Below are 12,343 nucleotides of genomic sequence, written 5' to 3' on the forward strand. Positions count from 1 at the left end.
AGGAGAGATTGGGACTGTTCTTGCTGGAATTTAGAAGAATGAGAGTGGATCTGATAGAAACATAAAATTATGAAAGGTGTTGATAAGATAGAGGTAGGCAAGTTGTTTCTGTAGGTGGGGGAGACCAGAACTAGGGGACGTAGCCTCAAGATCCAGGGCAGTAGATTTAGGACAGAGATGAGGAGGAACTGCTTTTTTCAGAGGGTGGTGAATCTGTGGAATTCACTGCTTATCAAAGCAGGGGAGGCAACCTCAGTAAATAGATTTAAGACAAGGTTGGATAGATTTTTACATAGTTGGGGAATTAAGGGATACGGGGAAAAGGCAGGTAAGTGGAGATGTGATCTCATTGAAAGGTGAAGAAAGCTCAACAGGCCGATGGCCGACTCCTGTTCCTATCTCTTATATTATGAAGCCCTGACAGAGTTTACCAGACCGATTTCCTAGAGAGATCGGGTAGATCCTGGTGCAGACCTGGAACAACTCTGAACCTGTTGCTCTAATCCATTGGGGATGCAATTCCAAATTGTTTTGAATGCCTCCTGTTTCGTCAGCCGAGTTTCACGTTACCACAATCAGTGCCAACGTCTCCCATCTGATGATTTGGAAATCCCACGGTTTCGGCATCTGGATAACCAAGCAACCCCCCCCACCTCACCTTGGCCTCACCATTGGAGCTCCGGTTCTGCTCTCCATTCCCACTCACTGGGGCCCCTTCAGCATGGATGGATTCAGCAAAGACAGGACCTGTTTGACAAATTCTTCAAGGATATAACGAGGATGTTGTTCACTCGAATTCCCAGAAGGTGTTCGATAAGGTACCGCAGAACAGAAGATAAGGATGCGTGGAGTAGAAAGTGATGTATTAGGAACAGAAGTAGGCCCATCAAGTCTGCTCCACCATCAACCCTGAGATTATTTTTCCCTGCGAGCCAGGCAGAATTTCTAACTACTGGAAACTGTGAACTATACACAAGAAGAAAGATGTGTCCAACTTCCAATTTATTGCTTCTGTGCAGTGACATGCTGCATTCTTTACAGGATTTGCTCCCAACTCTCTTCCCCAGTTCATTTTCACTGCCCTTCAAGCCAACATTGGTTTAGTTACGCTCTTCGAGCTGAGTACTGATTGTGTGGCTAGTGTAACAGAATATAGATATGTTTTTGGGAGATATATTGGGGCAGGTTTTTTTTAGTGTAGGTCACTTTAAAACAGATCATATTTAAAATACTGGAGCTCTGCTCATGCTAGACATGTCAGGGCCAATAGCTTCGGAGAGTGCCCAAGAGACTTCACTAATGATTGTTGTTTACAAAAAGGCAACAGATGAAAGAGCTTGTCTGAGTCACAGACTGTCTGGAGGGGAACCTGCTGTTCTAAGAGGGTCATGTGGTTTTGCAAGGAGAGAGAGAGACAGAGATCAGTTCTACAGTCAGCAGCAGCAGTTGCGGCTGGAACAGGACAAGCTGGCAAGCTTGTGGAAAACCCCATGTGAATGATGGGTTATGAGTGCTTAGTTCAGCCTCGTCAAAGCCCCTGTGGTTCATGCAAGAAGAGAGGACTGGCTGTCTAATGTTTCACTTGGAATAGGAGAAACAAAAAGGCACTTGTGGTGACCATTTGGAGAATCCTGAGGGACCAAGTTTCATCAGCAAGACAATGAAGTGGCTGATTAAAAAGGAATCAGTTGTGGTTGTCCTGGAACAACAAATCTCTCTCTGAAAACCAACAAGAACCTTCTGAGCGGTAACCATTTACCTTTCAAGCACCAAGGCCTGGCAAACTATATAAATGTTAAATTCTGTGCACAGCATAAGAATTGCCGGCAACCAGTGAACTTGGAGGAGTGAGAAGTGAGATTGGACTGTGAAACAAAGAACTTTTCTGAATTTACACACACATTACATACACATGCGCTTAGAATTAGAAGGGGGTTAAGTTAGGTTAGTTATGTCAGTAGTGATCAGTTAAAGTTTGATTCTGTTTTCATGTTTAAAGATAATTAAAAGCAACTTTTGTTGAAGTAACTATTTGTCTTGGTGAATATGTATTGCTGCTGGGTTTTGGGGTCCTCTGGGCTTGTTACAATAGTCAGAGGCTTTTTCCCCAGGGCTGAAATGGTTGCCATTTCAGGGACTGGGGAGTAGGTGCAGAAGAGACGTCAGGGGTGAGTTTATGTGCAGAGAGTGGTGGGTGCGTGGAATGAGCTGCTGGCCATGTTAGCAGAGGTGGATACATTAGGCTCCTTTTGGATAGGTACGTGGAGGTGAGAAAAATAGAGGGCTGTGGGAAAATAATTTCTAAGGTGGGGACATGTTTGGCACATCTTTGTGGGCCAAAGGGCCTGTATTGTGCTACAAGTTTTCTATGTTCCCCCATAGTTCCTTGTTCGCCATTTTCCCGACGTTGCATGAGGATGCCCAGCAATGCTCCTGGCTCCACTTACTAGGTCAACACCTCAGTCAGTCCCACTGGGCACACCAAGCCACTGGAGGGAGTCCAAGTCGACATTGCCACCGCACAGCACCACGCAGACTTTGCGGAGGCTGCTGGGGATGTCTCGGAAAGGCTGGGAGAGCACCGCTGCCACGCCCAGCCCGGCCGTGGGTTCGATCACCAGCTTCGCCCGTTCCCAGATCAGTCGCGTGGCATTCTGTGGAAGACAAAAGCACCGCCCTGCTTTAGACCGCTCGTCTTGGAGCCACTTCCAGCCAAACTAGCGTGCCGTCATTCCTTGGCTGTCATTACAACATGGCCGTGGGGGCAGCCAATTCATGCTCCGCAACCTCCCAAAAATAGTAAAAACACGTAGAAATGCTAGAGGAACTCAGCAGGTCTCACAGCGTCCATCAGCCAACGTTTCGGACTAAGCCCCTCTTCGAGGAATAAGCAAAAGACCAACAAAAGGTGTTAACTGGATATGTTAAGGGGAGAGGTGAGAATTGATTTTGACTGTGTGAAAGGAGACAGAGAGAAAAGGGAGAGAGACAGAGCTGGGGAAAGGCGACAGGGGTAGAGAGAGGGGTGGGGGTGGGGGGTGTTTAACGAAAGCCAGAGAAGCCATCCGGTTGGACGGTAGATAAGATTTATTTTCCTCCAATTTCTGGGTGGTGTCAGTTTGGCAGTGTATGAGACCATGGACAGACATGTCAGCAAGGGAATGGGATGGGAAATTTAAAACAGGTGGCCACTGGGAGATCCACACTATTGCTGCTCCCGTCGGGGGAAGAGGTACAGGAGGATCAGAGCCAGCGTCACCAGGCTGTGGAACAGCTTCTTCCCATGAAGAGCGAGAATACTGAACGACCAGAGGCACTGCTTGCACTAACCATCTGAGACTCTCATATTTATGAAACGGTATCTATCTATTTATCTAGTTATTTATTTATATGTATAGATCAGTGGTTCTAAACCTTTTTCTTTCCACTCACATCCCACTTTAAGTAACCCCTCTGCCATCGGGGCTCTGTGATTAGTAAGGGATTGCCCAAGGTGGAATGTGAGTGGAAAGGGAAGGTTGAGAATCACTGCTCTAGACCCAATTGTTAATGAAATATTTGGCTTGAGAAAAATTATCAATGGCCCATTTCCTTTGGGAGCTCTGAAATGATGCACATGACGAGTCCATGAGGGACGATTAAAACAGTGGTTTTCCAACTTTTTCTTCCCACCCAAATCCCATCTTAAGCAACCCCTTACTCATCACATAGGGAATATTTAAAGTGGGATGTGAGTGGAAAGAAAAAGATTGAGAACCACTGGTCTAGATGAATACTTGTCCTGCATGTGCATTGTTTGTCTGTGTTTGGGTTACGTCTGGTTGTGTATCTGCGTGTTTTCCACCGAGGACCGGAGAACAATGTTTATTCAGGTTGTACTTGTGCAATCAGATGGCAATAAACATGACGAGACAAGATCATAGAAACTTGTCCAGTGTCGTGGGCAGGTATAATGGGGCCTGTGGAATAAACCAGACCATCGAACGTGGCTCCCGTTAGATTCCCCGATGTCTATCCATTGAATTATAAATACTAACTCCCAGAGAAACATAGCACAGGATGTCCCCAACACCCATTCCGACATACAGAGCTGAAGACGTATCCCATTTCTACAGGGGGAAAAATGCAGTTAGCCCAACGTTATGTGACATACAGCATGGTAACAGGTCCTTTCGGGGCCCGTGCCGTCCAATAACACCCAATTTTTGAAGAGTGGGAGGAAACTAGAGCTCTCGGGGAAAACCATAGCAGACACGGGGAGAACGTACAAACTCCTTACAGACAGCATGGGATCCGAACCCCTGTCCTGCTTGCTGGCTCTGTAAAAGAGTTGCGCTAACTGCTAGGCTAACAGTGCCACCCTATGGCAGCCGTGACCTGGGTTTGAATCCCTTGCTGTCTATAAGGAGTTTGCATGTTCTCCCCGTGTCTGTGTGGGTGTCCTCTGAGCTCTCCAGTTTTCTTCCACTCTTTATAAAACGTACGGGGAGTTTTAGGTTAATTGAACACACGGACTTGAGGGTCAGAAGGGCCTGTTACTGTGCTCTGTGTCTAAATTTAAAACTTTTAAATGTAAACATTTTATAAAACCTCCTCTTCCCTCCCTCCTCCCCCCCCCCACTCCGCCACCAAGCCGACGGAAGAGATGCAGGTGGGCTGGACAAATACCTGAATCTCCTCCTCACTGACGGTGAACACATCATCTACTAGGTCCCTGATGATGGGCCAGGTGTTGGCTCCGATGCTGGTCTTCACCGCATCGGCCAGGGTCACAGGGGGGGACGCATTGGGGGTCAGACGTCCACTCCGTTTTGACCAGTAGCAATCGTCTGCATTCTCTGGTTCTGCCGCATAGATTTTCACCTCTGGGCGCTGCGTCTGTACAGGTCGGTGGATGGAGAGGGGTTGGGGGGGGGGGGAGATCAAAGTCAAAACACAGACAACATACCATAAGTCATGGAAGCAGAATCAGGCTGTTCAGCCCATTGAGTCTACCCCACCATTTAATCATGCACTGATCCATTTCCCTACTCAGCCCCACTGCCGGCCTTGTCTCTAAAACCTTTGATACCCTGACTAATCAAGAACCCACCAATCTCTGCTTTATACACTCGGCCTCCACAACCCCCTGAGGCAACAAATTCCACAGATTCACCACCCCCTGGCTGAAGAAATTCCTCCACATTTCTGTTCAAAGCGGACGCCCTTCAATCCTGAAGTTGTGCCCTCTTGTCCAAGACTCTCCCACCATAGGAAACATCCTTTCTACATCTACTCTGTCCATATCTTTCAACATTCAAAATGTTTCAATGAGATCATCCTTTATTCTCCTAAATTCCAATGAGTACAGGCCAAGAGCCGTCAAAACGCTCCTCATATGATAATCCTTTCATTCCCTGAATCATCTTTGTGAATCTCTTTTGATCCCTCTCCACCCTCAGCACATCCTTTCTTAAATATGTGGAAAACACTCCTCATATGATAATCCTTTCATTCCCTGAATCATCTTTGTGAATCTCTTTTGATCCCTCTCCACCCTCAGCACATCCTTTCTTAAATATGTGGAACTCTGCATGCTCCTGTGGAATACGTTGGGTGCGATGTAGGTAGAGATGCAAACAGCACTTGATAGGATGCCCATTATCACTGGATATAATATCCACCCTTACTTTTTTTAAATAATTTTTTTATTTTTCACACTGTGAACCATATCAACCAAAATATATACAAATGTTTCTCATTAAATATACAGTGGCAATTTCTCCCTTTTTTCCCCCCACCCTCCCTCCCCCCTTTCTACCCCACTCCAAAACCAATAAATATTCAATATATACAAAACAATAAAACCATTAAGCAATGTCTTCACACAATGAAAAATAAACAAGAAAAATGTGTCATCTACTTTTACACACTAGATCAAGTCATTTTGTCTTCTTATCATTTTAGGGGGCGGAGATCTGAGGCAAGTCCTCTCTGTTATGTTCCATGTACGGTTCCCAAATTTGTTCAAATAATGTGACTTTATTTTTTAAATTATATGTTATTTTTTCCAATGGAATACATTTATTCATTTCCATGTACCATTGCTGTATTCTCAGGCTCTTCTACTTTCCAAGTTGACATTATACATTTTTCTGCTACTGCTAAGGCTATCATATCTTTTTTGTGCTTTATCCAATTTTGAGGCCTAATTCCTTATTTCTTATATTACTTGGAAAGAAAGATCTCTGAATTTTTTGGTATGTTGTTTTTTTGTGATTTTATTTAATATCTGATTTAGATCTTCCCAAAACATGCCCAAATTGTATGTACTGTTGTTCCCATTTCCTTCTTACAGCAAAAACATCTATCTAATAATGTTGAATCGCATTCTTTTAACTTTTGAGGCGTGATATATAACCTGTGTAACCAATTATACTGTATCATGCGTAACCTTGTGTTTATTATATTCTTCATAGATCCAGAACATAACTATTCCCATGCTTCATTTATTATCTTTATGTTTAAATCCTTTTCCCACTTTTGTTTAGGTTTATAGTTTATTTCATAATTTTCCTTATCTTGCAGCTTAATGTACATGTTCATTATAAATCTTTTAATTATCATTGTGTCTGTAATCATATATTCAAAGCTGCTTCCTTCTGGTAATCAGTCTGTTTCCTAATTTATCCTTTAAATAAGCTTTCAGTTGATGATATGTGAACATTGTACCATGAGTTATTCCATATTTGTACTTCAGTTGTTCAAATGTTAATAAATTATTTCCCAAAAAACAATTTTCTATTCTTCTAATTCCTTTTCTCTCCCATTCTCTAAAGGAAAGGTTATCTATTATAAAAGGGATTAGTGAGTTTTGTGTCAATAACAATTTTGGTATTTGGTAATTTGACTTTTTCCTTTCTAAATGAATCTTCTTCCATATATTAAGTAAATGATACAGTACTGGTGAGCTTTTATATTGCACCAGCTTTTCATCCCACATAAAGTATATGTTCCAGTACCTTCTCCCCTATTTTATCTAGTTCTATCTTAGTCCATTCTGGTTTTTCCCTTGTCTGGTAAAAATCTGATAAATACCTTAATTGTGCGGCTCTAAATAATTTTTAAAGTTTGGTAACTGCAAACCACCTTGGTTATACCTCTCTGTTAATTTATCTAACGCTACCCTCGGTTTCCCCCCTTTCCACAAGAATTTCCTTATTAATCTCTTTAGTTCATTGAAGAATTTCTCTGTTAAGGAAATTGGCAACGATTGAAATAAGTATTGTATCCTTGGGAAGACATTCATTTTAATGCAATTTACCCTCCCTATCAACGTTAGCAGTAATTATTTCCAAGGTTCTAAGACTTCCTGCAATTTCTTTATTAGTGGCTGATAATTTAGTTTGTACAGGTGGCTTATGTTATTATCTAACCTGATACCTAGGTATCAGATTGCTTGTGTTTGCCATTTAAATGGTGATTCTTTTTTAAATTCTGTATAATCCGCGTTACTCATTGGCATCACTTCACTTTTATTTGCGTTGATCTTGTACCCCGATATTTCGCCATACTCTTTCAATTTCTTATGTAATTCTTTTATTGATACTTCTGGTTCTGTTAAGTATACTATGATGTCATCTGCAAATAAGCTGATTTTATACTCCTTCTCCTTTATTTTTATCCCTTTTATTTTATTTTCTGTTCTTATCAGTTCTGCCAATGGTTCTATTGCTAAAGTGAACAATGAGGGGGATAATGGACATCCCTGTCTAGTTGACCTACTTAATTTAAATTGGTTCGATACATATCCATTTACTGTTACCTTCGCCAATGGTCCATTATGTAATGCTTTAATCCAATTAATATATTTTTTCTGGTAGATTGAACCTCTGTAATATTTTAAATAAATAATTTCATTCTACTCTGTCAAAGGCTTTTTCTGTGTCTAAAGCAAGAGCCACTGTTGGCTTCTTATTTCCTTGAACTGCATGAATTAGATTAATAAGTTTATAGACATTACCCGCTGTTCGTCTTTTCTTAATAAATCCAGTTTGATCTTGTTTTACTATTTTTTGGTACACAATTGGCCAATCTGAAAAATTTTGTATCGGTTTAATTTCTAAATTTACCCAATGGGGATTTAGAGATAATTCTGAATAATTCAACCAATACCTTAAGTAACTAATATTAATTGCCCAGTAATAAATTCTAAAGTTGGGTAATGCCAACCCTCCCTCTAGTTTAGATTTCTGTAAATATTTTTTCCCCAATCTAGGATTCTTGTTTTGCCAGATATACGAGGACAATTTAGAATCGACCTTATCAAAAAAAGATTTAGGAACAAAAATAGGTATAGCTTGGAATATATATAAAAATTTAGGTAAGATCATCATCTTAATAACATTAATTCGGCCTATCATGGATAGTGATAATGGTGATCAATTGGTAAGTAAAATGCCGATCAGGTCCAATAGAGGGAAAAAATTAGTCCTAAACAAATCTTTATGTTTTTTAGTTATCTTAATCCCTAAATATATAAAATGGTCTCTAGCTATTTTAAAAGGTAAACTATCATAAATAGGGACCCATCCATTAAAAGGGAATAATTCACTTTTATTTAAATTCAGTTTATATCCCGAAAAATTACTAAATTGGGCTAATAAAGATAAAACTGCAGGAATAGAATTTTCAGGATTGGAAATAAAGACCCGACCGAATGTTCTTCTTATAGACCTATTTCTTTGTTGAATGTTGATTCTAAGATCTTCTCTAAAATTCTAGCGACAAGGCTAGAGAAGATATTACCATATATTATCTCTGAAGACCAGACTGGATTCATTAAAAATCGTTATTCCTCCTTTAATATTAGAAGATTGATGAATATTATTTACACTCCTTCACATAAGTCTTCAGAATGTGATATTTCACTAGATGCTGAGAAGGCCTTCGATAGAGTAGAATGGCCTTATTTATTTACAGTTCTTGAAAAATTTAATTTTAGTCCGATATTTATATCTTGGATTAAAATTCTTTATAATTCCCCAGTTGCCTCGGTTTTTACTAATACCCAAAGATCGCCAAATTTTTGATTATTTCGGGGCACCAGGCAAGGGTGCCCCCTTAGCCCTTTATTATTTAACTTAGCTTTAGAACCTTTGGCAATTGCTATCAGAGAAGCACCCAATATTACTGGTATTATTCGTTGCAGGGATATTCATAAAGTATCACTATATGCAGATGATTTATTGTCACAATTGGCCAATCTGTATGATAATAATTTCGCTATTATCTTATAATCTGAATTAAGTAGAGATATTGGTCTGTATGATGCTGGTGTTAATGGATCCTTCCCCATCTTTGGTATTACTATAATTATTGCTGTCTTACATGAATCTGGCAAGTTTTGTGTTTCTTTTATCTGGTTCATTACTTCCAGGAGAGGAGGAATTAATAACTCTTTAAATGTTTTATCAAATTCTATTGGGAATCCATCCTCTCCAGGCGTTTTATTGTTCGGCAGCTTCTTTAATATATCCTGTACTTCCTCTATTTCAAATGGTTTTATCAGTTTGTTTTGTTCCTCTTCTTGCAATTTTGGCAGTTCAATTTTAGCTAAAAACTCTTCTATTTTATCATCTTTCCCTTTGTTGTCAGTTTGGTATAATTGTTCATAAAATTCCTTAAAATTCTCATTAATCTCTATTGAGTTATGTGTAATTTGTTTCTCCTTTTTCCTTGATGCCAATACAGTACTTTTTGCTTGTTCTATTTTAAGTTGCCAGGCTAATATTTTATGTGCTTTTTCTCCCAGTTCGTAATACTCTTGCTTTATTTTCATTATGTTCTTCTCCACCTTGTATGTTTGTAATGTTTCATATTTTATTTTTTGTCTGCCAATTCTCTCATTTTTGTTATATCATCCATTTTTACTAGTTCCTTTTCTGTACTTTCTATCTCCCTTTCCAAATGCTCTATTACCTGATTGTAGTCCTTTTTCATCTTAGTTACATAACTTATTATCTGCCCTCTAATGAAGGCTTTCATTGCGTCCCATAATATAAATTTGTCTTTCACTGATTCCATGTTTATTTCAAAATATGTTTTAATTTGGCATTCAATAAACTCTCTAAATTCCTGCCTTTTAAGTAGCATGGAGTTTAACCTCAATCTATATGTTCTTGGTGGGATGTCCTCCAATTCTATTGCTAATAACAAGGGTGAATGATCAGATAGTAATCTAGCTTTATACTCAGTTTTTCGAACTCTCCCTTGAATATAGGCCGACAACAAAAACATATCAATCCTTGAGTATGTTTTATGCCTACTCGAATAATATGTGTATTCCTTCTCCCTTGGGTGCTGCTTCCTCCATATATCCATAAGTTTCATTTTCTGCATTGATTTAACAATAGATGTGGACACTTTATTCTTTTTGCTAGTCTTTTGTCCAGTTTTATCCAACATTGGATCCAAATTATGGTTAAAATCCCCTCCTATCAATATATTTCCTTCTGTATCTACAATCTTCAAAAAGATATCCTGCATAAACTTTTGATCCTCCTCATTAGGTGCATATATATTGAGCAAATATCAAAATTCTGAATATATCTGACACTTTATCATTACATACCTCCCTACTGGATCTATTATTTCCTCCTCTATTTTGATTGGTACATTTTCATTAATTAATATAGCTACACCTCTAGCTTTTGAATTATATGATGCTCCCGCTACATGTCCTACCCAGTATCTTCAATTTGTTATGTTCCACTTCAGTTAGATGCATTTCCTGCACAAATGCTATATCTATTTTTTTATTTTTTCAGTAAATTTAATAGCCTCTTCCTTTCAATTTGGCTATGTATTCCATTAATGTTTATAGTCATATAGTTCAACGTGACCATCTCATATCCTGTTTACACCTCATTTCCACTTCCTCACCACCACCATCCCTCTCTTCATCTTTCAGTTTTCCCTTTTTAAACTCAATCTATGACAACACATTTAAAACATAAAATACTCCAACAACTCCCATATCCAATATTACCTTAAACCCAAATTCCACCCCCCCCCCCCCGACCACTCTCTGATTTGCCCCTTATCCCTTGCCGGGCAACCACAAGTCCCCTTTCCATTTGGATTGTGATCCTGTTCGCAAGCGTCAACTGATTTCACAGTGACGGTTATTCTCTGCCCGCCCCCAACCTCCCCCAGAAAACACTTTTTTTACACATAACAAAGTTCTCCCTTTTTTTCCCCCTTACTTCTTTCCTTCCCTTCTCTTTTCTTTCTTTAGTTCTTTACATATATGTTGTTTTTACATCTTTATATATACTTTATGGCCATTCTTCATTCTTGTTACATCTATTCATCTCTCCTTCCGTCCTGCAGGTGTTCTGCAAATTCTCGTGCTTTCTCCGGATCCGAGAACAGTCTGTTTTGCTCCCCGTGGATAAATATTTTAAGCACAGCTGGATGTCTTAACATGAATTTATAACCTTTTTTCCATAGGATCGATTTTGCTGTATTAAACTCCTTCCTCTTCTTTAAGAGTTCAAAACTTATGTCTGGGTAAAAAAATATTTTTTGAACCTTGTATTCCAATGGTTTATTGTCTTCTCTAATTTTATTCCTTTCCCGCTCAGTGACAATGGCTATGTATACGCTGATCTTTGTGTGTTTCTTCAGGTGGTTGTTTATCCAGACTCTTTTGTGTAGTCTTCCAAAGACGCTATTTGCCTTGGCGAGTCTGTTGTCTATCTCTTGTCAATCCTTGCATCAGATGAAATGGTGCAGCCGAGATAGGTAAACTGGTTGACTGTTTTGAGTTCAGTGCGCCCGATGGAGATGTGGTCATGGTGGGGAGCTGGCTGATGGAGGACCTCAGTTTTCTTCAGGCTGACTTCCAGGCCAAACATTTTGGCAGTTTCCGCAAAACAGGACATCATGCGCTGGAGAGCTGGCTCTGAATGGGCAACTAAAGCGGCATCGTCTGCAAAGAGTAGTTCACGGACAAGTTGCTCTTGTGTCTTGGTGTGAGCTTGCAGGCGCCTCAGATTGAAGATACTGCCATCCGTGCGGTACAGAGCCGTTGTCATACCCACGCTCCTGTTCGGCTCCGAATCATGGGTCCTCTACCGGGATCACCTATGGCTCCTAGAACGCTTCCATCAGCGCTGTCTCCGCTCCATCCTCAACATTCATTGGAATGACTTCATCACCAACATCGAAGTACTCGAGCTGGCAGAGTCTGCAAGCATCGAATCCATGCTGCTGAAGACCCAACTACGCTGGGTGGGTCACGTCTCCAGAATGGAGGGCCATCGCCTTCCCAAGATCGTGTTCTATGGCGAGCTCTCCA

General features: G+C 40.2%; 1 protein-coding gene across 14 annotated transcripts in view; it reads right to left on the reverse strand.

Annotated features, from left to right (window-relative positions):
- Positions 1-983: 983 nt before the first annotated feature.
- The window catches only part of LOC138740816 (serine racemase-like), a 34,931-nt gene continuing 23,571 nt past the window's right edge, over positions 984-12,343 (reverse strand). For 13 of the 14 annotated variants that reach the window (XM_069893966.1, XM_069893958.1, XM_069893963.1 and 10 more), the window contains 2 exons: positions 4,669-4,878; positions 2,296-2,654 (listed from right to left, as the gene is read on the reverse strand). In XM_069893966.1, coding sequence (XP_069750067.1) covers positions 2,460-2,654; positions 4,669-4,878 — 405 coding nt within the window. In that variant the 3' untranslated portion in view covers positions 2,296-2,459. Of the gene's footprint in view, positions 1,138-2,295; positions 2,655-4,668; positions 4,879-12,343 lie in introns of those variants that run through there. The other variant, XM_069893956.1, reaches the window with a different exon arrangement.

The sequence above is a fragment of the Narcine bancroftii genome, chromosome 8, assembly GCF_036971445.1.
Source record: "Narcine bancroftii isolate sNarBan1 chromosome 8, sNarBan1.hap1, whole genome shotgun sequence".
Lineage (NCBI taxonomy): Eukaryota > Metazoa > Chordata > Chondrichthyes > Torpediniformes > Narcinidae > Narcine > Narcine bancroftii.